This window comes from Dufourea novaeangliae, unplaced genomic scaffold (assembly GCF_001272555.1).
Source record: "Dufourea novaeangliae isolate 0120121106 unplaced genomic scaffold, ASM127255v1 scaffold299, whole genome shotgun sequence".
Lineage (NCBI taxonomy): Eukaryota > Metazoa > Arthropoda > Insecta > Hymenoptera > Halictidae > Dufourea > Dufourea novaeangliae.
Window position 1 is genome coordinate 919,892 of NW_015374192.1, and position 27,870 is coordinate 947,761.

The window sequence follows — 27,870 nt, forward strand, 5'->3', positions numbered from 1 at the left end:
AGGAAGCAAGCACAGACCTGAACGGGATGGTACGACCTTGGTACACGGCGTACACGGCTAAGTCAATAAACTGGGTGACGCAACTCACTAGCGCGTTGGATCGACGGAGAGCACCGATACTCTGCACGCTCTACCGTACTCTCTCGCTCGCACACCTCCCTCCCATAGACCACCGAAATTCCTCGGCACGCGTCAACACCGACGGAGAGCACCGATACCGCGGCTCGCTCTACCGCTCTCGCTCGCACGCCGTGACGTCACCCGATTCCCGGAATCCCGCGGCCACGAGATGGCTCATTACGGTAAGGCATTCCCGCAAGGGAAATTCTCGGAAACGGTTCAAGATTAGAAACTAAAATTTTGCATAATTTAGTTTCTTGTTGTTATCAACAAATGCTGCAAATTCGAAAAAAATCGGTCAATAAGATCGCAGTTCTGTGCGTTTCGACGTGGAATGGTTCGTTAATATCCGTTTTCAGGATGCTACAAATATATGCAATATACATGTATCATAGAATTATTAGTAATGAAATAAAAATAAACGTCCGAAGTGTTCCATACCGATTTCACCGAGCTTGTGCAGGTTCGGGGTCGGATTTGTCGGAATTTGTGTTTGCGTACAAAAAACTAATTACTTTTAATATGCTATTACGAACACGTATATCTATGTATTGTCCCATAAATTTAAATAAACAATATATTTTTTAATTTACAATGACAAATATATTCATTATATACGAAAATCTATTATTTTTTATTTTGCATTATTTTTTTAAATAACGAAATATTTGGCAAATAAATCATTTAGAAATAATTTATTTATGAAATAAGACTTTGGAATTTATTTGCATACATCCTCATTTTCAAGTAAATTTATCTGTTATTTTATTTGCAATAAATATTGGCTATTTTTATTTGTAGTTTTCATTTCAAATGAAAAGTACCCAAGCCTGCTTTATATAAAGTGAGAAGACCTTTTTTTAATACGTTTACAACGAATGGACAGAGAAGAATCCGTTTGCCACATGCGGCAGCGATCTCTTCGATTTATTATTATTAATTATCATTAAAAAATAAATTGAAATTAGGAATAGGAGTGGACATAGTTCTGGGATTAATGATTTGTTTTCTATTGAAAAAATCGTATTAAAATATACAATGTACAATAGTATTTATAAAAATTTAACAACAATTGCCACGAGTACTACTTACTATATATTTGTAATAATATTTGTATAAATTCAGTGAAAGTGGCCTTAAATATTATTGAGGCTTATAAAATAATGTAATTCATCCTTTGCAAATAATTATCTCTTTTGTAACTTACAAATCTTCCGTACGATTTTCAAAACTTCATGAAGGTTCCATAAGTTTGTCACCAAAATTTTCATTTTTGGAGGCGTACAATAATTGTGTGTAATAAATTGCTATATTTCATAATAATATTAGTTAGCTGTTATTACATAATAATCGCAGCAACAATGGTAGTAACTCCGGATACCATTATACCCCAAGAATGGAAGACGAAGGCAGTAGTTTCTGTAGAAACCTGTCGAAACAGACAACTACAGTTAGAATAGCAAGGTACAATGTTCACCCAGTTAGAATATGTATTTTAGTTAACTCGAATAAATGAAACTTAGAAAATTTTCATAGTTCCATTTATATCAACATCCTGTCAAAATGTTTATAGTTCCATTAACTCTCATATTTCAATCCAAAGATTTATAGAATAAGGGAAGGAACCTAAAGTACCTATAATGTCGCATTTGTGCTAATAATATTCAGAATTCATTCTTTATCGGTATTGACACTAACCTGGTAAAGGCTTCTGGAAACCACGAAGCACCTGATGGATAATTACATTGGATGTTAGGTCTTTTCTTGTCGTGGGGAAAATTATCATGAACTACTCGTATCCTCGGAGGGGATACTGGGATCGTAATTGTTATCTGTGGAAGGTTTGAAGGAAAAGAAAAAGAGACAAGCAACCTTCTTCGTCTTCTCGTCTTATATTTATTCGCCGTCTATCTGCATATACACACGTTAAATGACACCAAACGTCTACTTGGTTGTACTCGTTTAACGCTAAACACTTACTCTCCTGCTTCGCGTTAGTTAAAATACTTCGCAATTGGATCGTTCTACTTTCGCGCGTACCGCCGCGGTATTTACACAAAATGTCCTTGTGTTCGGTGGTCGTGTATGTGTATTTATCTGTGTGAAATCGTACGTGCAGTTCGTGTACGTGGACGCATATACGAGGCTACCAACGACGTATCGAGTGTCGTTCTTATTTCGAATCTTCCTGGGAGAACTCGAGCCTAAAATCATTTCTCTGAACTATCTCGAAACCTAGTTGCACGAACAGTGAGAATAATTGAAGGTGGAATACGCTCGGGGATAATGTCTCTTGACCTGTACTGCGGTTCCAATAAAATCAGCTTACAGATCAAGGCTACATTCCCCACTCTGAATTATCTTCAACCCTTGTTTTGTTTAAGTTTCGGCGGATGAAAAGAAATATTTGCACACTCGTGTTTCTCGTTAAGTGGTCTTAGAACACTCCACTGGTTGGCCTCTGTCGATTACTTCTTCGCGGCTATTTCAATTACAAACATCCGGAGTCTTTTTTCCACGATGGAACTCCATTTATCCAAGCACTTAATCAAACTCTGCTGAGCTTCTATTATCGGAACATAGAATATTCCGGTGATAAAAGCTCGTCGAAAATGAACATCTGAATTATTTGCTTTGTTTTCTCATGAAGAGGCCCAGACAAATCGAGCCCCACCGTGTTCCATCGGCAAATCGCCCTCCCGTCAAGACACACTTTCCTCGAGATCTCGCCTCTGGAACGAACCAACTGAACTATACTTCCACTCGATAGAAGTGAGAAATCGCGAAAGAAATGCGGAAAGAACGCCAGGAGAGGCTGATCTCGACGAACATGTAGCCTTCGGTGATCCCACGCTCCCAGCGATCGATCTTCCATCATCGTTACCCAAGATGTGCGAAAAATCGTGAGTGCAAGCTCTACGAAAGAGAGGTATTGTGCAACGTTCGGTTCAGCGATGTCTCGTGACGTGACACTCGCGGCGGGTCTCTACTCTCGATCCCTAGGAAAATGAAAAACGAAATCCTCGGCCCGGCGCCACTCCGATGCGCGTTTTGTACTTGCTTCTCTGTCGTTTCATGTTCTCGGCGCCCTCTCTGTCGTCACCTCCCTTCACTTTGGTTACCGTTTCAGGTGAGAATCACGTACGCGTGAAGTGTGATACACGTGGTGGCTAAGTCCCGTCGTAGTCGTGGGGCGCTGGTGGCGGTGGTGTATGGTGATGCATATGAAGGTGTGGCGGCAGTTCGACCGTGGGAACACCCAGGCTGCTTCTCTGTAATCGTAGACGGATTTAGGTGAAGGATTTTTCAGCATTTTTTTGCCAGCTGGATCGCGAATCCGAATAAGGAATCTGGCAAGTTTTCATTGGGGAGAAGGGGATGAGAGGTGTCAGCTGATGAAGTACTTTTCTATTTTTCTTCAGGCATTTGTACATTTTCTAAAAAGTATTCAGAAGAATAGCTTTTTCAGGTGAATGGCGTTTATGCCTTTTATTTTTGACAAACCAATATTTGTCTGTAAATAAATGGAATCGAAGATAGAGTGAAAGAATTGTCCAATTACCTTTAAGTAACGACTTTTCAGAGATTAATTAAACGAATGAAAAAGATTTTGCCGTAAAATTTGCATCGCGTTTCCCTGTAGCATTATTTCGGATAAGGTTTATAGATTCACCACTCGATTGAGAAATCGCATTTGCTACAATGGAACTCCATGTATCGCGGGTTATTGAATTATCGTAGGTAGAGGGGGTTAATAATAACATTGACGTGCCGAAAGTGTACGAATTCAATTAAACCCGGTTAATAATATCGGCTGGTATTTTCCCCTAGTTCCTACAGTCGAAAATGCGGCTGTGGGATAGCTGTTTCGTTCGGTTAAGGGGTTAATCGATTGTTCTCCGCGAACATAAATTATCGTTCCGCGACCGGGCGGTTCTTAGCGGCTGTGCGTTTCACTTAACGCAACACTAAATGCCGTGCTAATGTTTCCTCTGCGTAGAAAATATCTTTTAACTGTAATGAAACTAGGAAAAAAAAACGAGTGGTTGAAACGCACAAACGACTGCTTTGACCAATTAAGCTGTCCGAAACAGCTCTTTTCGCGAACCATGAAACGCAAATGGCTTTGTAAATTTCAACTAAAGTGTTAGTCAAGCGTTAGTCCGAATTACATCTGGGTTCATATGTGTTTTGATTTAACTCAGAGTGAAACTTATTACACGCATTAATGCGACGGTCTCTCTAACAGTAAATTAAGATCAAATGAAAGGACGATCGGCGATTGGATTAGAGACTTGGTCCTCTACAGCCCCCAGAAATGATCAATTATCGACCATCTACAGTAAATCCTCGATGATTGTTCGAAGGCTCATCAGCACTGAACATTAAATATTTCAGAAACTAATGGCCACATGCGGCTGAAACAAATATGATTGGCTTCAGAATTCCAAGCTCTATCACTGTGTTAAACCACAATAAAAAGTCAGCGTTACACCTGGAGATCTCTTCTTGTCAGTGTCGAGGAGTCTTCGAACACTCATCCAGGATTTACTATACTGTATACAGTCCTGGTTGCCATCTGGTTGCTACCTCCTGAGTCCCAGGCTTGTACCCTACTACCACCACTACTACTAAGTCTGGATTTAGGTCTCATGGTTTCAATGGTGTTTCTGAAAGAAATACCTGGGATCTCATCCCGTTCAGGGGGGTGGCAGTGGGGTTGTCAGGCGGATAGCCAAGCACGTTGGTCGTGCATTTCTCGCAGGCACGTCGGCGTCGCGACGAAGCGTCGCAGCGCAACGCGCGGCACAGTTCTCGCGCCATTTCCGAGCACAGGGACTCTTGCTGGTGGTTCTGCTGCTGTTGTTGTTGTTGTTGCTGTTGTTGTTGTTGTTGTGGCTGTGGCGCTTGTTGTTGCTGTTGCTGCTGTTGCACGGACTGGGAGATCCCTTGCAGAGAACCCGAGCAGGCTGGCGTCGATATCGGAGCTCTCTGAATCGAAGCGATCCGCGATAAAACACTTGTAAATCGATCAGTCAACGAATCAAAGAGGAAACAATAATGTTCATATCAGAAGGAAAATTAAGGACTCGAAGGAAGATTGAATCCTTGTTCCATCGTTCAAAATTACTGGTTAATCAGTGATCATGAGAATGGAATCAGTCTGTGAATTGAAGGAAATAGGGATCTACTTCGTCACCAAACGCGTCTAATTAGCTGCAAGTGACCGAATTGATTTGGAAACGTTATAAAATTAAGAGTTTCCTGTATAAACTTTTTAAAAGTATTAATTTTCAATGACAGGATATCACCTTACTAAGGATCCACAAGTGATTCCAAACTTTTGGCCAGCAACTCGTGTGTTTAAAGAACTAACAAGGTCGACGAAGAGTTAAGAAATCTTGAATAAAGAACAGACTAAATTGCAGAGGAAAAGAAACGGAGTAGCAAAACTGTGCGAGTACGTAAACCAGCGAAGAAAAAATTACCGAGTGCGGAGAAAATGATATTTGTAAAAAAACGGACCTTGGTTCACGACTGAGCTTCGTGCATTTGTAGTCAGCCGGCATGCTTCAGTGGAGGATGAGCTCATGCTGCGTCGAAAAAAGTCCACGACGGCGAGAATGGAACAAAAGTTACAAAAATTCATGCGATCCTAAGCTCATGCAACATGCATCGTTCGCCTGGAAAAAAATTGCTTTCTACTCGACGATTTGATCGTTTCGTGCAACACGTTCCACAAAATCGCGGCGGATTACGATCATCATACTGTCGTGTGTTGATTTTTCTTCTAATTCATTCGACTCACCCGTTCCGCCGGCGTGTTCCTCCTCGAATTGTAGCAGAACTCGAAAATCGCGATCAGCACGGCGAACGCCAGGCCGCACAGAAGGACGACAAAGACTCCGCCTAAAAGACAACAGAAGATATTCATCCTCAAGCAAATGTAAAAATTCATTTGTCCCGATCTTGTGTAGGACACTGCACTTCGGTAGTTTCATTTAACCTGTCGCGTCAGTCCAGATCGAGAAAAATAAATCGTTAGGTGATATCGAAACAAAGGAACGCGAGATACTAGGTACGCTGTGAAATATTGGTCTCGGTATTCGTTAACTGGAGAATTTCACGGATCTTGTATTGTATGCTTGATTACTAGACTGCGGATTTTATGCATTCATAGCTTATACTCTGTGACATTCGATACAAGTATTATTATTTATTTTGTATAACTATTTTATCCTGAATTCAATAAAGATACATAAAAGAAGAAAGAAATTTCTATATTTGCTCACGTTTTTACTAATTACCAGCTTTTTTCCCGCGGCTTCGCTCGCGTGGATTTCGGAATTTGGAGAAATTATTTTTTAAACAAAACTTTTAAATTGGATTTTAAGAACGGACTAGACCCCGGAAGTTTATGCAAATTCAAGATTTCTAATGTCTAAAAATTAAAATGGACTAGAATTTTGATTTCTCTGTTGGAGGCTTTCCCACGTTAATAGTAACACAAATTAGTATTAAACTTAATTAAAACCTTTATTTTATTGCATTTTCCAAATGAGAAGATGCTATAAATGCATAAAAATCCGCAATCGATTCATCACGAACAAAGGTTCAGGGCTCACCTATATTGTCTACACCTAAAGAGTTCGCCTTGCTCTCCTTTCCCTTTTCGGTCCTCATGCAAGTGTCGCCTGGACTCTTCCACCATTTGTCGTACAGCATCTGGATCTCGCCCTTCTCTTGCAGCTCTAGAATCGCCAGGGATATCTTGTCGCGCCAAGGAGAACCTGTAAAAACCGTACGAAGAATATCCTTAATGTGGCACCTCTTCCATCGCGATGAAACTTAAAGACAATATGTCCAAGATAAGACGCGTTTACCCATGGGCGTGGCGATTCCGTATCCTTTGCTGTCGAGCAGTCCGCCGATCTGAGTAAGATTGCAGTCCCTCTGCACGATATAATCCAACATGGTTGATTCCATCAGGAAAGCGTAATCTCCCTGAAGGACCCTCTGAATTCCTTCCTCGTAAGTGGGCACGAACACCGACGGCTTCTTGTTTTCCATGAATCGCCACATTTTTTTGTAAGTCTCGATCATCGAGTCCTGTTATATAACTGTATTAATTGTACAGATTGCCCTAGACGTATCTACGTTGAAATATTATAAGGGGCAATATAAGTCAGCTCAGATGGAAGCAAAAATATCTTATACAAATTATAAGTATTGAAAAAATTACTTATATTTAAGGAAATAATCGAACCCAGTCAATACCATAGGAGATTTTTACTTCCTATATTCAGGGCACTGTGTATATGAAACGAATAGAATTAAGGGAAAAAAGTGTTTCATTACCCTGAAGAATGTCATGGTACTTCCGCTGTCTAGGGTCCCATAAGCGATATCCGTCTGACCGGCGAGATCCTCCGCGTTCTCGATCGGCGTTATCATCCTTTCAACCGTGAGGAACGCCGCGAGATTGGCAGTGTACGACGAGATGATTATCAAGGTGAAGAACCACCAGATGCCACCGACGATACGTGTGCTCGTAGCCTGAGAATGAATTAACCATCATCGGTCGATACAATCGCTATGAGTTCTACCATTCTAACTTGCAGGAGACTTTGACAGCCTATGTTATCCACAAATGGACTACAGATTCAATTAAAGTAGGTCGTTCGTCACCAGATAGATGGAATAACACAGTAGAACAGAATCGATTTGTACGCAAGGTAGAACGGGACTGTCATTGTAACTCTCCGAAGTTCTAGTTATTTTAACACTTTCTACTGCCCTGTCAACCATAACTTGATCGGACAGCCAAATGGAATAAGTCATTAGTTTTCACACGTGTGGAATAAATCTGTCCTGGTTAGACACATGGACAGATAAGGTCAGATAAGCAGACTAGATTTGTCACAGTCAGAGAGGTCGACTAAGGCTGTAAATATCGATCAAGTAGAATAGGCAGTCAATGATCAGACAAAGGAAATTGGTCTACTGGACGCATAAAATCTATGAAAGACGTGACTGGGGAAAAAAACGAAGTGTACAGTCGTCTACAGATTAAAAGAATAAGTCAACCTTAGGATTTAGATCGCTGCCTTGCTGCATCAGAGTGCCGATGGTGAACCAGAAGCTGTTGGCCAGCGAGAACTGGTTTTCGACGACTTCGGAGCCAGGGTGGCAGGGATGTGGATTGTTCCACTCGTACGGGCTGAATCGCGCAACGACGAACATCGTCACCGAGACGAGGACGTACGCAGCCAGGACGTACAGCCAGATCTCAATGGCCAATGGATTCATGAAGGAGAATAGACGGGCTGGATGGCTGGTCGGCACCTGGAATTTCACTTCTTTCAGTCCCTTGACCTGTAGATCAGAACACCTATGCTTTACATTTCGAATGAAAACATCATACATTAAAAATTTCTTTATAAGTGTGGATATATAGGGTGTCACAGGTGTATCTTACAATATTTTAAGGAGTGGTAGGGAAGTTTAAATTGAACGCTAATTGGTGCGAATAACATAATACGGATCAAATCCTCACGATCTTTTTCAAGTACCCAATCGTATTTGATTTTTTTATCCTCCATTTGAAGGGATTTTACTCTACTTATTAACCCGGTCAGTGTATCTTTTTGGTATCTTGTACAAATATTTACTTTTTTCATAAAATAAAATCATTTTAAGACTGTTAAGATAAATAGTAGTTCTGCTATTATCTACTACGTAAGTAAGGAAGTAGTAGTTCTAATGATTGGATGCCACTTGAAAAAAATTTTAGATTGTCAGGAAATGTTCTAAATATTGTCGCTAAAGTGATAAAGTAGACGTCCACTGTGGTGGACAAGTGCATTTAACACTAAAACATTCTCTTGATCTTGCAATTATTCTGCAGGAATAGTATCTCTTCGGGAACACAGCCCCTTCGAGCAACGTACGAGGCGGTGCATCGATATCGATTCGGATTTCAATTAAATTCGCGGGCATCGTTTACACGGAGGCGTTCCGCTTATAAACGTTGCTTGTAAATTTCCGTCCAACGGGGGAATAGGGGGGGCGTTGATTATGGTCCGTGTGTGCGTGCAGCCGGGCTCGCGTTTGAAATTGAATTTCGTGACCGTAAGATAGGAAATCTGCTCATGAAAAGAGACGACGTGAGCATTGCATGCATATGTATCGCTACTCTTGCTTCTTACTTCAGTGAGAATGATGATCGAAGAACCATACCGTTTACAGAAATCGACGTCGAAAATTGTTTGAAATAATTTTTTAATCGAATTTGAATCTTCAGCGTTCAGGCACGATTTTATCTATTCCATTTAACCCCGTTTCTTTGTAATCGCTAAGAAGCAGTGGGATTTCTAAAGAACATCTCAGAAGATATTCCATTTCTCTTAAATCTTCCGTATTTCACCCACGGATGATTATATTCGTTTTTGCTCGGTCGTTCGAGCCAAGACAAACGATCAATTTTACGTTAGTTAATTCCTCTCACGAGGAACCAACAGCAGCACAGATTCGATTGAGAACTCGAAAGTTTCGAAAGGATTGAACGAGAGAATAGGAACCGTAATGCGAATCTTTTGAAATTCGAACCATCTACCATCGAGAAATAATCCGCGTACTGACTGGTTGATCAGGTTTTTCGTTTTATTTAAATCCACTGACAATATGGACTCTCTGATTACGTGCAATAAACGATTCCAGCGACGGTGATCAACGGTCACAGTGATAAATGACGTTTGAAATGATCATCGGGAATCGAGAATAGCAGCGGAACGATCGAAATCACGAAAATCTGCAGCTGACAAACGACCGAACGACCCACACGCGTCATCTTCAGCGTTTTTCACGTCGGGTATAATATATTGTCATGTCGCCTCATTTACGCGCTTGTCGTAAATTTCGCCATATAATTGATCCACTGCGTGGCTTGATACTGAAATTTCGTCGGTACACAATCTCATCTGTCCTAAAGTACCGGGATTTACGAGGTCGGCTCTATTTTTCGTCACGTTTCACAGTTACTAGCGGAAGTTATGATCTCGTTCTTGGGGGTCGTTGAACAGGGTTTATTCTCGTCGTATGGGAAATCTGTTCGTACTCCTTCAGAACTTTATTTTCAATATTACAAGTTATTCATTTTCTTAAAAATCTGTCGAAATGATTTGAAAATTTAGTTTAGTTTATTTAAAGTCTTACGAAACTAACGCGTTGATATAATGCTTCATTCATTACTAAATACTTTGACATCGATCATTTTTATTCGATTTGAAAATTTCTCCATGACACTTGATAAATTCCTTCGATCATGGGAGTGATCAATACAATATTATTGTACGAGATTATTGTACTATGAATATTTTAATAATTCGATTGAAGTGAAGATAGGACGAAGGTACCTAGTATCGCCTAGCAAAAGTTAAATTGCTGTCAATTGAACTTTTTGTATGTGATTTGTCACAAACTAAAGAGAAATGATTTAAGTTTGATGTAGCATAAGGTAGAATAATTGAAACCTATACATTTCTAATTGGAAAGAACGCTATTTTCATTAAGAAAAATGTGTGAATCGATTACGTTTTTCAAGTGCATCATTAATTATATATACTTCTAATAGATATTCATGCATTCACAGAATTTTTTAGACATACCTTCTCCGAATGTGATGTAAAATTGTTGCAGTCAAATGTGTACACTGTTAAGATTCACTAAAATACTTCCCTTTCTTTAATTGTTGATCACATGACGCTGTAATTGCAGTATGTTTTCCTGCATGTGGTTAGGTACTTCTTCAGTCCGTAACCGATAAATTTTAGTGCCTGGTTTGCGAGATATAACGGGTGGCGATATTAGGAAGACGGGCAGTATTAGGTACCTTCACCCTCTATGAAACTGAAGACTATTTTCCCACGAAAACTATGTGTAACACGTTGCATGCTAGGTCTATCTTATATCAGGTTCGCCTTGATTTCGTAATTTCACGACCGTCGCACGCTTGTCTCCTTTTCCACGGTTGCTACGGATCTCCGTAGCCGGCAACAGATTGCATCGTCGTCGCGGCGACCGCTTTGATGCAAACGCGACAGGTGGATTGGATCCCACCGAACGATCAATTACGATATCGAATGATTAAAGGACACTCGGGGCGAAAACAATGGCGACACTGATTGCAATTAAGCGGTGGCATTACACTAATTAGAGAGGTCACTGGCCAACACTGCTAGCGTTGCTAGATGGTTACTATCAAAGAGTCCAGTCGTTGTATAAATCGTAAATCATAAGAAGTTGCTAAATATTAATTACTATTCTGAAAGATTTTAGTAGTTTCCAGAACATTTATATAAATAAATTAAAAAAGAAAAAAAAAAAGAAAATTACACTTCCGCTAGACGCTTCTTCGGAATTCTTCGGACGCTTTGCTTTTTTCTGTGTTTACCTCGTTCTCGACGATGTTTCGTGGGATACATTCAAGAAAGATCGTATGCTTTTTATTCTCCAGCGGAAAAAAAGACAAGTAAAAAAAGTGAGCGTGGTTCGAGGAAGGGGAAAGGAGCAGGAAACGAAGGAAAAGTGGAAATGGCACGGTCGTCTCGTAAATTTGCCCGAACGAAACGCCCGATTGAGTTTTCTATCGATACCCGGTGCAAATAGAAGGCGGAACGTGGAAACCAGGACTGAACCCGAAGGAGGACACGGTTGTCTAGAAAATTTTATTTAGGGTCCGCCGCGAGGCCGTTTGTCACCCCCCATTTCAATCCTGTCCTCATTATTGCCGCTCGCTGTTATCCCCTGCCACGGACCGTTCCTTCGCCACGACATTCTCCCGACGAAAGCTTTCGATTCTGTGTTGGAAATAATATATCGGAGAAGTCTTGATGAAGATAAACCGAATGATCGAGAATCTCTGTCGATCAGAGGTAACAGAATCACATCGAGACAAACAGAATAATCGACAGAATAAAGTCTGTAGTGCAAAGAATGGAACGAAAATTTAATATGATATTAGGTCATCACAGAAAATTGTTCGATGCTATGATCTTGTCAATCATCTATTGATTATGCGTAGATATACAGGGTATCATGCAACTGGTGGTATAACTGGGTAGGAAGTGATTCTACGTGAAAAATTAAGACGAAAATATAGAATAAAATTTTTTTTGAGACTTAGTTTTCGAGAAAATCGATGTTGAAAATTAATCTGAAACACGTGTATTCGTCGTGATAATAAGTAAAAACGGAATAAAACGACCAAACTTATTTTTCTACGTAGAATCTCCCCCTTATCCGGTTATACCTACATGATACCCTGTATAGTTCCTTCTCACGACGTGCTGGTTGGAAAGGAAACGTTATTATAATCTAATAATATTCTGTCGTTAATATTCAATCTTTGACACAGGAAGTTTACGTAGGAAAGCTATGTCCAACAGCGGGAACAACTAGAGCCAAGCGACAGAGGGTGAAAACAGAAGGGGCGAAGTGGATAGGAAACGGATCATTGAACGAAAATCGAATTTCTCGGTCGAGCGGGCTCGGCCGATACGGATTATTAAATCATCCACGCGCCATCACCTGATAGCCGTTCTAATTAGCTTGCCGACACGTGGCAGCGGTCATCTACGGCGGAACACGGGTTTTGCTCGTGGGAATTTGTCACGCCCCACGAAAATAATAACCGGTCGATTGTCTGTTCCTCTCGCCACGTTTTGCAAAAATTCAACTGGACCTTGCTGAGAAATTTACCGTTCAAACTCTGAACTTGTTTCTATTCATTCTAGTCATTTTTAAAAACTCGAAACCTTCGGAGCCTTCAAATTTGCTAATCGAATAGAAACCTCGAATAAGGGTCTATGTAGCACATTTTTGGTTTAAGTTGAATTAACAGTAAAGTATGGTACACACAGGTTGTAGACATTCCGTCAGAGGACGATTTACATGTTGAACAGAAGAAGCACGTTAGGTGTTCGAAACTTATAGAAGAAGAGTTTAATGGACAGTTTAGAAGTAGCAGCTTCAAATATTACGGTCTGTAGCTGTTCTGTTGGTTTTCTCAATGGAATAATGGGTCGAAGACACAGGAGAAATTTATCGTAATTAACCGAATACCATCAGGGACGAAGTAACAAATCGCAGAGTTCGTAATACCTCCACGCAAGCGCGAAAATCCCGGACGAAATGGAAGTGGGTCGCGCAGGGTTCCCCAGAGGACGGCGGCGCGAAATCGAAATTATGAATCCCGAAACGTGAAACAGGGGGGCAATTTCGAGCTGGGTTGGATTAAAGGGGGTGTTTTATTCGGCCTGAGCAATCTCTTAAGCCCGCGACCCGGTTCTCGTGCCCACCCCCTCGCGATGGATAATTGCCGGCCCCGGGTGATTAGGTAAATTCCAGCGATCCACGCAGATTGGGACGGAAATATCCGGGGGCTTCGTACGTTTTCTCTTTATCTTACCTTGAAGAGGATCGAGATCCCGAGGTTCATGAACGGCTTCGTGAAGTCGATCACGCTCTCCCGGGCGTAATTGATGGTCATCGAGCCGACTGCCAAGTCTGCTTTCTGCGAATTGAGAGACGTATTGTTTCGATTAATCATCGGAAATGGCGACTGGAAACGTGTAGCCAGGCCACGATTTTCTTTGGCCGGGGGTCACGTGATCGCGTGTTTCGCGAGGGATTTCGCGGCCAGGTACTTGGATCTATCACGTTCGAGAACGAACAAATCGCACTCTCGACGTTGCGGTTGGAAAGGTGTATCATCGACGATGTATCGTTGGACAGGTCGAAGATCCAAGTATCTGGCCGTAATTGCAGAAGACGTGAGATATGAGAGAACTTCCTACCTGTATTCTTCGTAATGGTTCTTCGAATGTCGAGGCAATGATAGTGTATTATTGTCAGAATGATGTATTTATGTGAGTAGATCGAGTGGTGGGACAAGCAGTGCTAAGTGAACTGGGGACTCTAATACTATTCTAGGCTGTCACTACATTGGGCAAACAGGATCAACTAGTAGACTAGTAAATATTCGAAACGATTGTGATTGCTCGGTTCAAACGTTGATGGCCGTACAGTTTACCAATGGTGGAAATATGATAAATATTTCAGAGGTGCAACAATTATCGTTTTCATTTTCGAGCAAGACCATTTTCTAGGACATTCTCCAGTCTTCCAATCTATTACATCTATGCTACAGTCAGGTAGTAGATGACCTAAGGATAGCCATCTATCAACCACTGGTATCGATTAATCGCCACCAATATAGGATCGAAACCTTTATCCAAGAATTCACTTGAGCACAACCTCATTTCTGGTTCACAGAAATCCGTCCCACCCCAAAAAATGTCCTCTAACCCGCCATACAAGCTGTTTTTCTGATTCCACTGGACATTCTTTCGATGAATTAAACTCACTGGAAAAAAATCTTTCGACCCTATCCTGTCCCTCGAAAGGACCCTGACGACGTGAACGTGAAATGGTCCGAATAGCAGGAGTAGAAGAGATACTTAAAATCGACGGGGCAGAACGGAAGAAGTCTTTCAGGATTTTACATACTACAACCGTACGCAGTCCGGGTTCACGTTATCTAACTGCTTTTTCAGCGTCTGGAAAGCACTCGCTCTGCCATGGGGCATAGAGCACCGGTGTCCCACCGCAGCCTAGGCAGATTTATTTCTGGCCGCCGCTGCTTGGAAACCGTACATGTGGCCACGACCGATAAACGGGGGGGTTGAAAGTACTCGTTCACCCTTTCGGTTTCGTGACCGCCTCGTACCCTATCCCCTCCCTTACTTCTTCCGCAGACCAGCCGATAATAGGGATTTGAACACCGACTGAACAGCTATCCCATGTTTTCGATTTTGCATTCAAGATTGGAACGTCAGCCTTTTAATTCCCTCACGCGATGTGTAGATAATTATTAGGCGTAAAAATGTGTAATTCGTTGGTTTTAACTCGGATGTACTACCCTGAGAACTGTAAATTGTCAGCAAATGGAATGGGTTCATTTACCGCCTGACAAGTAGAATGTGTCATATGTGGCCAGACAAGCTGTTTTCGCGTTTTCATTCAAGAATGAGTGGAGCGTCAGCCTTTTGATTCCCTTACGCGATGTTTAGATTATTATTAGGTGTGGAAATTTGGAATTTGTCTGTTCTAAGTCAGACTTAGTACTCTGAAAATTGTAAGAGGGCAAATGGAATCAGTTATTTACTGTCTGTCAAGTAGAATAGGTCGCCCGCGGTTAGACAAGAGTAATCCAGTCATTTCGAAAGATTAAATTCTCTGCCGAATGAAAAACAAACAGTCCGTCGCGACACTGGCGTGCGTCTGCGAAAGAGTTCATGTGAAAATTGCCCCGCAGCTGTCGGGGGATTTAGTCCGACCCCTCCTGAAGAAACTTTCCCTCGATTGCCCCCGAGTCAGACGAAATGTCTCGATTCATTCGTTTCCTCCACGTTAACTCGTGAACTATGGTTTGCTGGCGGTCTGGATGCACGATGGGAGCAACGTACAAGATCTCGAGATTTACGATGATAGATAAAATGAAATGCCGTGTAAGAATTACCGAATACCTTATTATCTGAAAGCAAAAATATCATCCTACTCGTAATCGTGAGAGTTATTTGAAATTATTTAATTCCACACAGTTTGATTTAGTCGATATCAATGGACGAATTGACAATAACAACTAAATGAACAATATTAAATGTATGCATGTTCAATTTATCATTGATACCTCTAATTGAACACCTCGTGAAATCGTGTCATCAGCTCTCGCCATCAAACCTCGCCCAATAAATGCCACAACAATTCATTCGTCCATGCACAACGTCCTCGACGCGACGGGAATTCGCGCCACGGTAATTTCCCATTGATTTACAACTGTCACCTAGTCGGATACCGGCCGATAATTAAGCAGTTTGTTGCTCGGTACTTTCGCTCGACGACAGCTCGACAGCCCGGGGAGCCGCGAACAAGTTTTCGCGTGTATATGTTCGCCTGGCCAGAGCATCGCGACGCGCGTCGAGACGGCCAATTTTTTTGAAAACGGGAGGAGATGGGATTGCAAGGTCGGTGTAGCGTAAAATTGACGGATCAATTTGACGGGTCATTGATCCGGTCTGACTTTGGCATAGATAATGATTCCTTATCCTCGATGATCTAGCTCGAGTCCCGTTTTATAAATTCGCTCGAGAAATTGGAGAAACTTCGTCAGATATTGTCACATACGATATTCTCATAAATTGTGTTCGATTGACATAGAAATTTTGACCATTTCGTTCCCATTAACTACGAAATAAAATATTAGTATTATGTAGTTTTTCATATTTGTGAGTATACAAGTAGATTTTTCTAGCCTTGTGTAGATGGTATGGCACAGATTTGAATGTGCATATAAAAGTTTATCGGCAAAACAATACATTGTTTCTCCTGTTTCCTTCATTTCAAGAGGGTTTATCGATTAAAAGTGAAAAAATTGAGTTTTATTATATATAATATTATAATGGCAATTACTATACATAATTCTGATGAATCATTTACAGAATATTTAAATAATTCGGGAATGAAAGCGTTACGAAAACGGATACTTCTTACGAGGGAAAAGTTTCGAGACTTATGATACGGAGATCGATTTCATTTAATTATACACTCTCCTCCCATTTATTAAGACACAGTGAATTTTTATTACGTCCAAGAGTAAAATCCTATTATTCTTCTTTCTAAATTTTCATCGCCTCGGCTGGTATTTCGTTTTATCTGTATATATCTCGCGAGAAGGCTGTTGCGTCGTTAATCATGAAACTCACGTAAATACGCCTATCTATTTCCATTAAAGGACGAGAGAGAACGCTAAGTAGCAGAGTTATTCAGGGCAATCTCTCTTCGTTCTTTATTACGGCGAATTGCGGTGGCCGCGAGTCGGATTTTTTTTTTCCGTTCGCGGAGCATCGTGGACGCTGCGTTACGACGCGAGAAATTATTAATGATCATCTGATGAAATTAATAACGCGGTTGCGCGGCGATACAGAGCGAACACACCCGTTTTGTAACAGCTGTCGCCTGAGGTAGGGGAAAAAAGAATTCTTTATACGGATTACCACGAGGAATATCAGTTCTAATTAATCTCGGTCCATTCGAACGGTTCGGCAAAATTAACGTGGTCGCATTGATAATCACGAGAAATATTTTAATTTAGACCTTTCATGTTTTTATCTTAGATCTTGTGTGATTACTGTCGCGTTAATAGGACGAAAAACCACGATATCAAGGGTTTCACGACCACAGATTGTAGTAAATACCGCCCTCATACATAATGGACCCGGTGGAAAAGTGTACCCTCATTCGACTTTTGGCTAGGTAGAATAGTAATCTCAACTCCGACGTGCAAGATTTATGGCGAAAGTAGCTTCGAAATGAAGACATTCCCGTTTGTAGTTACGCGTGGTTGTTCCGTTACTTTCGGATGATGAGTTTCCTTGTCCGACTGAAACACAGAAGCGCAGACAAATATCGTTGTCCACCACTCTACTGGGTGCTCCTTCCTGTGTTTAATAGATGCTCTGATTTGTTCATTATATCCATCGAACACTTTTATTTATTTTATAAACCACTTCTACAGAGGCTTTTTTTAAACAGAAGACCCTTTGTGGTTTATCAACTTGCCGCTTTTTTCATATCACTTTGGTATTAGATTGAACCATTTTGTAGTTTACCTATGCAATATACTGGACTCTGCGATTGAGTTCGCGTTAATAACGTTAATTTACTAACTCCATTAGAGTATTTGATCTCTCCTCCAGCCAGAATCTGCCACGTAAGCCCGCGCTTAATCAATCGGCAGTGCGCGTATTAGCTGCAACGTGGGACGTCGTTGACAGCTAAAGCTACGGCGAAGCATTGGTGGTTTCGCACCCCCTCGGTTTGGGGGGAACACGATGCACGAATTTCCACGTGCGTTCCGCTACAACGGGCTCGTGATTTGCATTGCAAAGCTGCCTCTGGTATCCCGTCGTAACACCCGTGTCTTCGTTATCGGTGCGAGAAACTTACTCTTAGAATTCAAATCCCGAATCCGGGCTGGATACAGTACCTTCGCGCCTTTTCCACCTGTATTCGCGTTAATACTTTTGTGTTTAGCTTGATAGAGGCTCTTTGTGCACCTTTCTGGATGTGAATATATTCCATGAATATTGGGAATTCAATATTCTCAAATCTTCTGATAGACACAGAAAGTTTTCGAACAACTTCTTTCTCATTGGTATACTTGATTCACGCGCCACTAGAAACAACGATAAACCTGTCATCAAAGTTTAAACAGCCGCTGCTGGTTCACCAAGTCCCCCGAAAACACCGCGGACCGGACATTCCTAGCGCCTCCTGGACCCGGTTTATCGTCGACCCCCCAGACTCCTCGTCACTCTGTTTACTTGTTGGGGACTATTAAAGTGTTTGGAATACTTACGAAGTGTCGAAACGACCCCCCTCCCCTCTCACCTCAGTTGGACAGAAACGGGGACCACAGCGATGGTCGCCAAATTAAGACACGATTCCGCGTGTGAATGTGACCATGGTCCGCGGAACAGTGTATACTCACCTTGTCCATCAGCTGCCTGACTATTCCGTTCCATTCACCGGTCTCGTAATCGTAAACGCCGTACTTGCCGTCCGGCACGAGCTCGATCCTGTACGCGAAGCCCACCATGTGAGCTATCTCCTTGAGTAGGTCGATGCAGAAGCCCTCGTAACGTGCGTTCCCGCTGAAATTCCCTCGGCTCTTCAGCATTACGTACGGCTGCTCCTACGGGGACCATAAAAAGGAGCTACTACCGTTCGTCCTCCTACACATTCCTCTTCTTCACTCCCTTTCCTCCACTCCGACCCGTTCTACCTATCCTTTTATTTTCAGTTCAATCCGCGAAGACCCTTCTCCTCCCTAACCATCCAGTTATATATCTATTTTGCTCCCATTTTCTGCACATTTTCCTCCTATCTCTCTCTCTCTCTGTTCCTGGTTGAACGTCTTTTTTAATACTCTCTGAAATTACTTGTTTATCATGAGAATATTTATCGTGTTCTATTTATCGTGAATATTTTTAAATATTCCTCGTGTTTACTCGCGCCTTTCTGCTTTCCTTCTAGGATTACTCACTCGTCCGTTTCACGTTCACCTTTTTATTCTCATGTTTTATGCTTTTTTCCTAAGTTAACCTCGTCTCGTCTACGTCTCCTCCAAGCTTCCAAACAGATTAAATCCCCGATGGCTTTATTCCCCGGCGCTATGCACAGGATATCCCCGGGGTTACTACGCGCGCGATCATCCCCCTCCTCTACCCGCGAAATTCCAATTTCCCTCCCACACTTTTCCTTCGTTTGACAGCAAGAGCAAACCCACGGACGAATGGATGGCGTTTGTTCCCTCGTGTATCGTCCTGCGATCCCGCGCGAATCGATCCCTCTTTTCTCCAACTAACCATTGACTGATCGCGAAACGACAGAGAAACTCTCCCCTCCCCGTCTCTCTCCCTCTCTTTTTCTTTACCTGCGAAGCCAGGCGATCCCCCCGGGAGAATTCTATGCAATCTAACGCGTGGAACAATTCCCAGAAGTTTTTCTGTTAAAACCAAAATGAAAATAACTGGGGGAGAACCTACGAGATGATTAAGCGGCATCGGATTCCAGTCGCGTTTTCCGACTCGAATCGATATTCACCGCGGACTGTACGAGCCCGTGGATGAAAGGAGAGGGCGAGGGAGAGAGAGAGAGAGGTTGCAGTACTCGGCAGCGCTCGATGTTGATTAACGGCTAAATGGATTACAGCTCGATAGACTACCACCGCGAATAGTCCCACGGGATATGGCAATCGGGGGAAGGGGTTTTAGCTGTGTCTACACGGGAACAACTGCAAGAATGTTAGAAGGATGAACGGAAAGGGGACGGCTGAATTGGGACACAACATGCTCTGAGGTAATTTCGTCGATCGTACCGCTTTTTAAATTACGTTTTTTGTTAGTTCTGGATGTAATATTAATCTTGTAATTGGACCTTTAGATTGTTGCGGAAGCTGTGAATTCAGTGTTACAAAAAGAATTGTGGTTAAGTATAGATATACATATTTGAGAAAAGTTTTACTGACGTTATAGAAGAAAATTTGGCGAATGACACTTCTTCGAAACTCAGTTTTATTCATAGACAATCTTCGTTAGCAATTAATCGTTCGAGGTGGTCCACGGTATTTGTTGGCTGGCTCGATAACGAGAAAACTACTGAATTTGGAACTAGATGGTAATATGTTTCAAGTTTGATGTATGTTTGGGAACAGAAGGAAATATTATTACTAGTCTATTGGAATGGGCGACGTATATACGAACTGCCGAAAACTGAAAGGTTCGTTATAGCACACTAGACTTTTCGTAATAATTTACAACGTAAACTAACGGAATGTTGTAAAAGGCATACAAGATCTACCGCAGAAACGTGTTGAGAAATCATACGTTACTAATTTTCTCGTTAGTATTCACGCGAGAGACTCATTATACGGAACAAGAATGACATCAATGCAACTTCGTTACTTAATTGAATCTAATCACGACGTATTGAGCCGTACAGCTAAAATCTAGTCGAGAAGGCTGTAGAGGCGTTAAATCTTTCGGATGTTGGGAACTTCGAATTAATCGTCGTCGTCGACAGGTCCCGTTGAACGCTTTAAATTATGGGGGAACGATCGAGAGGCTGATGACGGAGCCAGACAGTGGAACAGAGAGGGAGAGAGAGAGAGAGAGTGAGATCGCGTCGAGCACGACGATTAATAATTCCTTCCAATGGTAAGAACGCGTCACGTGTACCAGGAAAATCGTCCATTGATTCTGTCCGGGATTAACAGAAAGTAATTAATAAAACTGGAGTCGATAATCGACGAATAACTCTTAATGTTTCGCTCGACGCACACCTACTACCTGCAGACTGATTGGTCGTAAGTATTTGCATCGATCATCCGTGAAGCCCTCTACCTAAATAGTATTTCATGACAACAACGATCACTTTTAGGACATTCTTTGTTACTGAATTTCCTACACTCAGACATTGGTCTTATAAGATTCTTATTAAATTTAATTGTATCGTTAACCCTTTCGATACTACAGAGCGACGAAAGTCGCTCACCACGAAATAACTACCCTGTACATTGAAAAGGTCTTAAACTGTTAAAATAGAATTAATATAAAATTTGATTGCGTTTAAATTTTCATTGAACGTTTGTTTTATAATGCAAAGACTATTTACAATTAAATATCTAAACATACGGAAGCATCGCCAATTTTTATATTACATGGCAGTATCGAAAGGGTTAATTATGGCAACCAATTTACTCTAACAACACCTACATTACCCCAGTAATCAGATACCAGCGAATCGATAAATTCAGTTGGTTTCAATTCGACTTTGTTGACAGAAATACACCACTGATTTATTATCGATTGCAATTTTCTAATACATAAATCTATATGAACACGTAGCAGATACGATGACATCTCTAGTTAACTAACTTTCGCTCAACACCTACCTATAGCTTCTTCTTCTCTACCTCGCTCCTTAAATATTCACAGAAATCGCAATGTTAAAGCCGATAAGATGGCGACAGGATGTGCTCTGGACATTTCACGTCGATAAGCGTCGCCACCAACCAATTAGCATCCTATAATCCTTGATTCACGGGGGTTCGTTACGCGCCTCGCACTCGCGAGCAATTAACGGCGTTCGTGATTTACCTTCCGACTTCTCTCGCGGAACGGCGCGTTTCGATGATCGATCACGAGGAATCAGAGGGGCGACAGGTACCTAGGGAGAGCAACGTGCTCTCTAGAAACGGCTACTCGGAAACGTCTACCGGAAGTGTTGGACACTTCCGGCGGATTGGCGGTTCGGACGAGAGGATATACTCGCGGAGACGCGGTCAATCTCGACGGTAACGCGGCGCTAATTGGCGGTCAGCTGCGACTGGCTGGCGACAAGGCGTGTTTAATCAGAGGTCGACTAAGATTGAGGGACGCTACTTGGCTCGGCAACACGCGTTCAGGTTGAACTCTGACCCTTAACATGACCAGAACGAGCCCACGTTGTTCTTTCGGATTTATCTAATATCTCACTCCTAGAGTCACATCTAATTCGATCGTATTCGATGTTTCTGGAACTGGATCGTCGCTCGGGGGGGGGAATAATCGTGCACAGGTGTGTTTAACCCTTTCGCTACCGGTGATGTTCCATTAGTACGACGATGCTGTACGGACCAGCGAGTCGTGAATGTGCACTTGACGGAAGGTGTATGTAACTGAATCAGCGCCGAATATGTTCTATCATATTAAGGAATTTGTAATTTTTACTTATGCAATTTATAATTTTGTGTAAGCGTGATCTGAAGATCATCGAGTCGAGAACTGTATTATGATGACAGATTGTAATTATCACATTTCTATTGAATGAAATGTGAAGCTCTTTACGATGTATTTCGAAACATAGGTATACAGGGTGAGTCAATAAGAACTACTATCTAAACTAACTCATTAGATATTGGTTGCATTAAGAAACGTTTTAATTTGATTATATTCTCTACTGCCCGAGCCACCGTGTCCATCCTCTTCGATGACAGCCACCGTGAAATTCTGTACTAATTGTAAGAGTGCATCGTGAATTGTGTTCCCAGTATATCTAGCTTACAGTGTACTACAAGGTGCATTCGTGTTTGACGATGTGTCTGAGAAACATGGAATGGTTCGCTAACGAGCAAAGTGTTATTATCGTTGAGGTGAATTGATCTATATAGAAAAAGGAGTGACTAGAAATATCAACGGATGAGGTGCGTGAAAGTGTCTTTGTAATTTACCTACGGACACCATGTATGTACGTAGAACGTGTGTGGTATATGGTTGCGAGGCTGCGGGGGTGGTGAACGATTCAGAAGAAATTAAACAAACCAAATCATACATGTCGCATGAGCTCTCTGACGATGCCGTTCCACTCCCCGGTTTCCGGGTCTTTCGCGCCGTACTTCCTGTCCGGTACCAGCTCCAACCGGTACGAGAAGCCGACCTCCCTCGCCACCGCTTCCAGCAGGTCCACGCAAAAACCGTAAAACCGCGCGTTCCCCGTGTAGTTTTTTTCGTAGTGCATCATCACGTACGGAATTTCCTGTCGGGAGGACACAGCGCAGCACGTCGTCAACAACAACACGGCGCCCATGCAAACAACGGAACACGCTGTCAGATCAGGGACGATACACGAGACTGCTGCGATTAATCGGACATCCTGTACCGCGATCGTTTGCTATCTCCTCGGAGGAGGATCACTCGATTCGGCGGCGAACGCCGGTGAAATTTCGATCCACGCGCCTCGAGTAATCGCGATCTCTAGCGGGTGGCGTATGGTCGAAGCGGAATCAACTTTGCAGGTACGATGGTCAAATTCTTTACTGTGATTCGTGTTTACTTATCCAAGCCTGAGAACTTTCTTAAAAGTTTCCAACATAGTTCCACGGTAAAGATGAGAGTAACATCGTTTCAGAAATTAACCACAGTGATAGAAGACCTTGATCGGTCAGTTAAATCGCTTTCGACCATAGCCAAAAGACAATCGTTCGACCCGGCCTGGTCACTTCGCCCGTAGCGCACGGAAGAGGCTGCGGTTCGAGGGACAAACGCCGCGGGGCGGTCGGTCATCACGACGAAACGGGGAAGTTTTATGCTGTTTTTAGCTCCTATTCCGGGCCAGGGAATTGCGCGTTTCGTATAACGTATACCGGGCATAAAGTACGAGATTCTGTAACGTTGGAAGACACAATCGCTGTTTATTACTCGCCCCCTCCCCCTCCGGCCACCGTTCAGCCCGTAAATATCTTCCTCCGATCGCGAATACCCTCGGATCTCGGGCCGAGAGGGTTGGCCACGCGTTATCGCTTTCGCCCGCCTGGGAGAAACCACCCCCGGCGTAGCTGTTCTACCAACGATTCGATACGGGCTCTCGTGTGCACACAGTCGCAGAGAAATTTTTCCGATCACCGGCCGTCGAATCGTCACTATTTCAGAGTTCGTTAAATTCTTCCCCGTCGTTGGCCTTGTGTCCTCGTGTTGCACGTGCGGTCGTTAAAGTCGACCGTGTGCCATCGATAGTTCGATCGTGACAGCACCAGCCGCCCGCGCGAGTATCGGAGAGGAAAAACGCACGGCGCACCGCTGCGTTATCCACGAATACGCTCGAACGTTGTTACGCGACGTTGGAGAGGAACGAGATCTTTTCCACGGCGTATGCTACGTGTTTTTGGTTAGGATCACATACTTGTACAGGTTGCTGATAACAATGTGGGATATTTTCTGACGGTGGACTCTACATAGATGCAAAACTATGCGAAATTGCGTTCCGGGCTTCGTTCCAGAGTTACTAATTGAATACCTGGTAGGAAAAACGTTGAATGTATGTTACAAATTTGGAATTTCACAGGTGAGTGATTTAAAGATTTTTAATAACAAAATCTGCACGGTCGGTGTTGGAATGTAACATACCACGTTTTTTCCCTCTTTTTGGAGATATTTTTCCCGCCAAGTGTTCAATTTGTTGAAAATATGGGCGAAAAACGCGCAAGTACGACTGACATAATGGGTTATTCTACTTAAGAGGAGCGTTATTCGTTTGTTTCATGAATATTTTATTTATTACTTTCATTGGATCATTAATCCAGTCTGTGTATCAGCTGGGAGTCAACAGTTTAAGCAGTATGTATAACCCATCGCACCAGGCGTACTTCACACATATTTGGCCTGTATTTTTAACAACAATTATTAACTCGAAAACGAAGTCTCGAAGACGTTGTCTTAGTTCAGTCAAAGTGTCCCACATTTTTCCTAACAGCCTGTATATGATTTTTTTCGATGGATGTTTGTGAGGGGTTTTCAAAGGACACTCACCAGGATCGTGATCACGAGCAGAGTGACGTTCGCGGTGCCCGGCTCGAAGAACGCTGCGGTGTCGGTCACGTTCACGCCGGCGCCTGGACGCCATTCACCGACCTATTCGAGCATCCATTTTAACGAACGTGTTATCGATTTACTTCCTGGTCGAACGTACCTTAACGAGCGAGTGTTGCTTCAGTTTCAACAGGTCCAGTTTGAATTGAATCCTACGGCCTTCTTTGAACTCGATCGGCCCGGATATGCCCTTCATCTCCACCTGGAACGAGACAAAGGGAGTCTTCATCGCGTATGTTAATAACTTTCTCAAACAAACACGTAAAAATCGAACGCATAGATTGCTACAAATACGCTATTCAAAAATTATAATCTTAGTGTTGCAATAAATCTTCGATGAGTGTTGGAAGGGTACTCGGCACTTACAAGGAGAGATCCCCAGGTGGGGCGCTGACTTTTTAATGAGGTTTAGCACAGTGATAGAGCATGGAATTCTGAAGGCAACGCATATGGTTATTAGTTTATGAAATATTTAATGTTCAGTGCCGAGGAGACTTCGACCACGCATTAAAGATTTACTGTACAACTAGACTTCGGATATATTTATGAATTTATAGCGTTCCCTAACTGGGACAATGCAATAAAATAAAGACTTTAACGGAGTTTAACACTATTTATAGGTTATTATTATCGTAGTAATGCTTCTATTGTAAAATATAAAATTCCATTTTAACTTTTAGATACCAGCGCTTGAAATTGTGAATTTGCATAATTTTCCGCAGTCTAGTTATAACAGTTCTTGCTATAGAAACTACCAAATCCTTCTTAAGTATTACGTTATAGGGATACGTCTTGCCTAAGTAGACGCAACAGATCGATCACCTGTGCTAGGTACAGCCGTATGATCGATAGCATTCTCGAAGGTAAAGAAGTTATAACTCGCGCTGCGAACAGATAACGCGTAAACTGCCTGAACGGTCAAGGAGTTTAGAAGATCGTGGATCTTGAAATACCGTAGATTTCCGGAGTTTCTGTGAAAAACCACCCCGAACAGTGATTCATCCGCGAGCGTATAAGCATAACAACAGGATACGCCGTCCGGGGGATCAGAGGATCTCAAAGATGCGTTAAAAATTTTCCCACTTAAAAAGTCGTTATCGCGGGTGACTCCCTTCTTCGGCTTCGGAAGTCGTTACCGGCCTCGGTTGTTGGCTTTGGTGGGCTCGGGAAGTCAGAGGCGGAAAAGTCGGGCGACGTTGATCCGCGTTCTCTGCGTTCTCGCGGAAATATTTCGAGGACGTGCCGGATGACGAAGCTCAGCTTGGACCAGAGGGGTGATGGAGGCGGAAGGGAAGGAGTGGGTGGAAGGGCGACTTCAGGGTGGGATCGTGGAACGCATAAATTTAAGAAACAAGCCGGGGAAGCTCCCGGTCGACGGAGTTTTTAATCTCTTTGGCGTTCGCCCATCCCGTTTCTTCTACCATCGAGGGCCACTGACCGGGATGCAAATGTCCAATTATGATTCAACGATCGCGAAAAGGTTTTTTTTTCAAACTCGCCCCCGTTAGGTTGGAATCGTATGTCCTTCTTTTCTTCGGCCGAGAGCGAAATTTCTAGGGAACTTGTTTCGTCTGGAATCGTCTGAAGTCGTCCTCGAATAACATGCGTACTAGAAGAGCTCCTAAACGAGACATCTTCCCACCAACGAGTCTTCTCCAATGCTTCTGTTCTCTCAGTATCAGAACCTCTGCAAATTCCAACGTCCAACCTTCACGTCGCAAAAGATACATATTCCCTCACAGATTGCCTTACACGCTCCTGCAATAATACTCCCATCCTCGCCCAATCCACCAAATAACGAGCAACACGCGCTAAAATCCTCCGTAGCGATTTCCTCGCAATTTATTCGCGTTCGTTTCATTCAGCGAGTCACAGAAGGGTAAAGGAACGAAATGGGGGGAGGGATGGGGGCGCGATGATGCACGGCTGCAATTTACCAAGTTTCGTCGGCGTACCCAGCGCAAGAATCGGCGTCATAAGCGTTAATTAAGCATTCGGAAGACAGATACTCGTCGCAGCGGTAGCAAGTCCAGCTTCAAGCAAACCCATTCGGACGTCCTGAACCGGTTCTCGACTGCCCGGGCTATAAAATCCCCATCCCGTCGAATATAGTAGGATATAACAACCGTTCTTACGAGCGTTTCGCGCAAAGGTTAGAGCCCCCGGATTACGAGGCGATGACGATCCATTTATCCCCCCGGGATTCCTCCCGCGAAACCGGCCGTCCCTTCGCGCTTGTTGCTGGCCCCCGTTTACGAGTGGGCGTAAAGTGAAATTGACTTTTTTTTTATCGACGTATATTCTCGCCCGTGAGGATATAAACGGTGCGTGTTTCGACCAGAGGGCGTAAGGGTAAAGCACTTCTTGATATTGAGAGCGGGAGACGATGCCGTTGGCGGTGAAACGGGAATAGGTGTAGTGGTAACCGATGGTCGTAATGTGGAAGCTGGATGGAGAAAGATGAAATTGATTTCGTTGAGTTAACGGCAAAGATCATAGGATGTATGGGGTGATTAAAGATAATGGCGTAATATTGAAATTATTAAGAATCCAGTGTTACCAACACAGCTTAACAGGAGCTTCGTACTATACAATGGAGACAATAGTGATCATCGATGCGTTTACTGATTACAATCGACGTTCAGTTCGCCAGCGGCGTTATTAGATTTCGATTTCCCCGTAGTATCTGCACGTCGAGGGAAGAACCGAGGGAGGAAAAGGACGA

The 27,870-nt window shown here is 42.8% G+C and overlaps 1 protein-coding gene across 1 annotated transcript in view; it reads right to left on the reverse strand.

The window, feature by feature from the left end:
• Positions 1–3,174: 3,174 nt before the first annotated feature.
• The window catches only part of LOC107192206 (glutamate receptor ionotropic, kainate 2-like), a 101,345-nt gene continuing 76,649 nt past the window's right edge, over positions 3,175–27,870 (reverse strand). The window contains exons 8-18 of the mRNA XM_015581416.1: positions 25,246–25,347; positions 25,086–25,187; positions 18,731–18,934; positions 13,589–13,693; positions 8,209–8,466; positions 7,480–7,677; positions 7,005–7,230; positions 6,747–6,911; positions 5,930–6,030; positions 4,804–5,112; positions 3,175–3,392 (exon numbers count right to left, since the gene is read on the reverse strand). Coding sequence (XP_015436902.1) covers positions 3,291–3,392; positions 4,804–5,112; positions 5,930–6,030; positions 6,747–6,911; positions 7,005–7,230; positions 7,480–7,677; positions 8,209–8,466; positions 13,589–13,693; positions 18,731–18,934; positions 25,086–25,187; positions 25,246–25,347 — 1,872 coding nt within the window. The 3' untranslated portion in view covers positions 3,175–3,290. The remainder of the gene's footprint in view (positions 3,393–4,803; positions 5,113–5,929; positions 6,031–6,746; positions 6,912–7,004; positions 7,231–7,479; positions 7,678–8,208; positions 8,467–13,588; positions 13,694–18,730; positions 18,935–25,085; positions 25,188–25,245; positions 25,348–27,870) is intronic.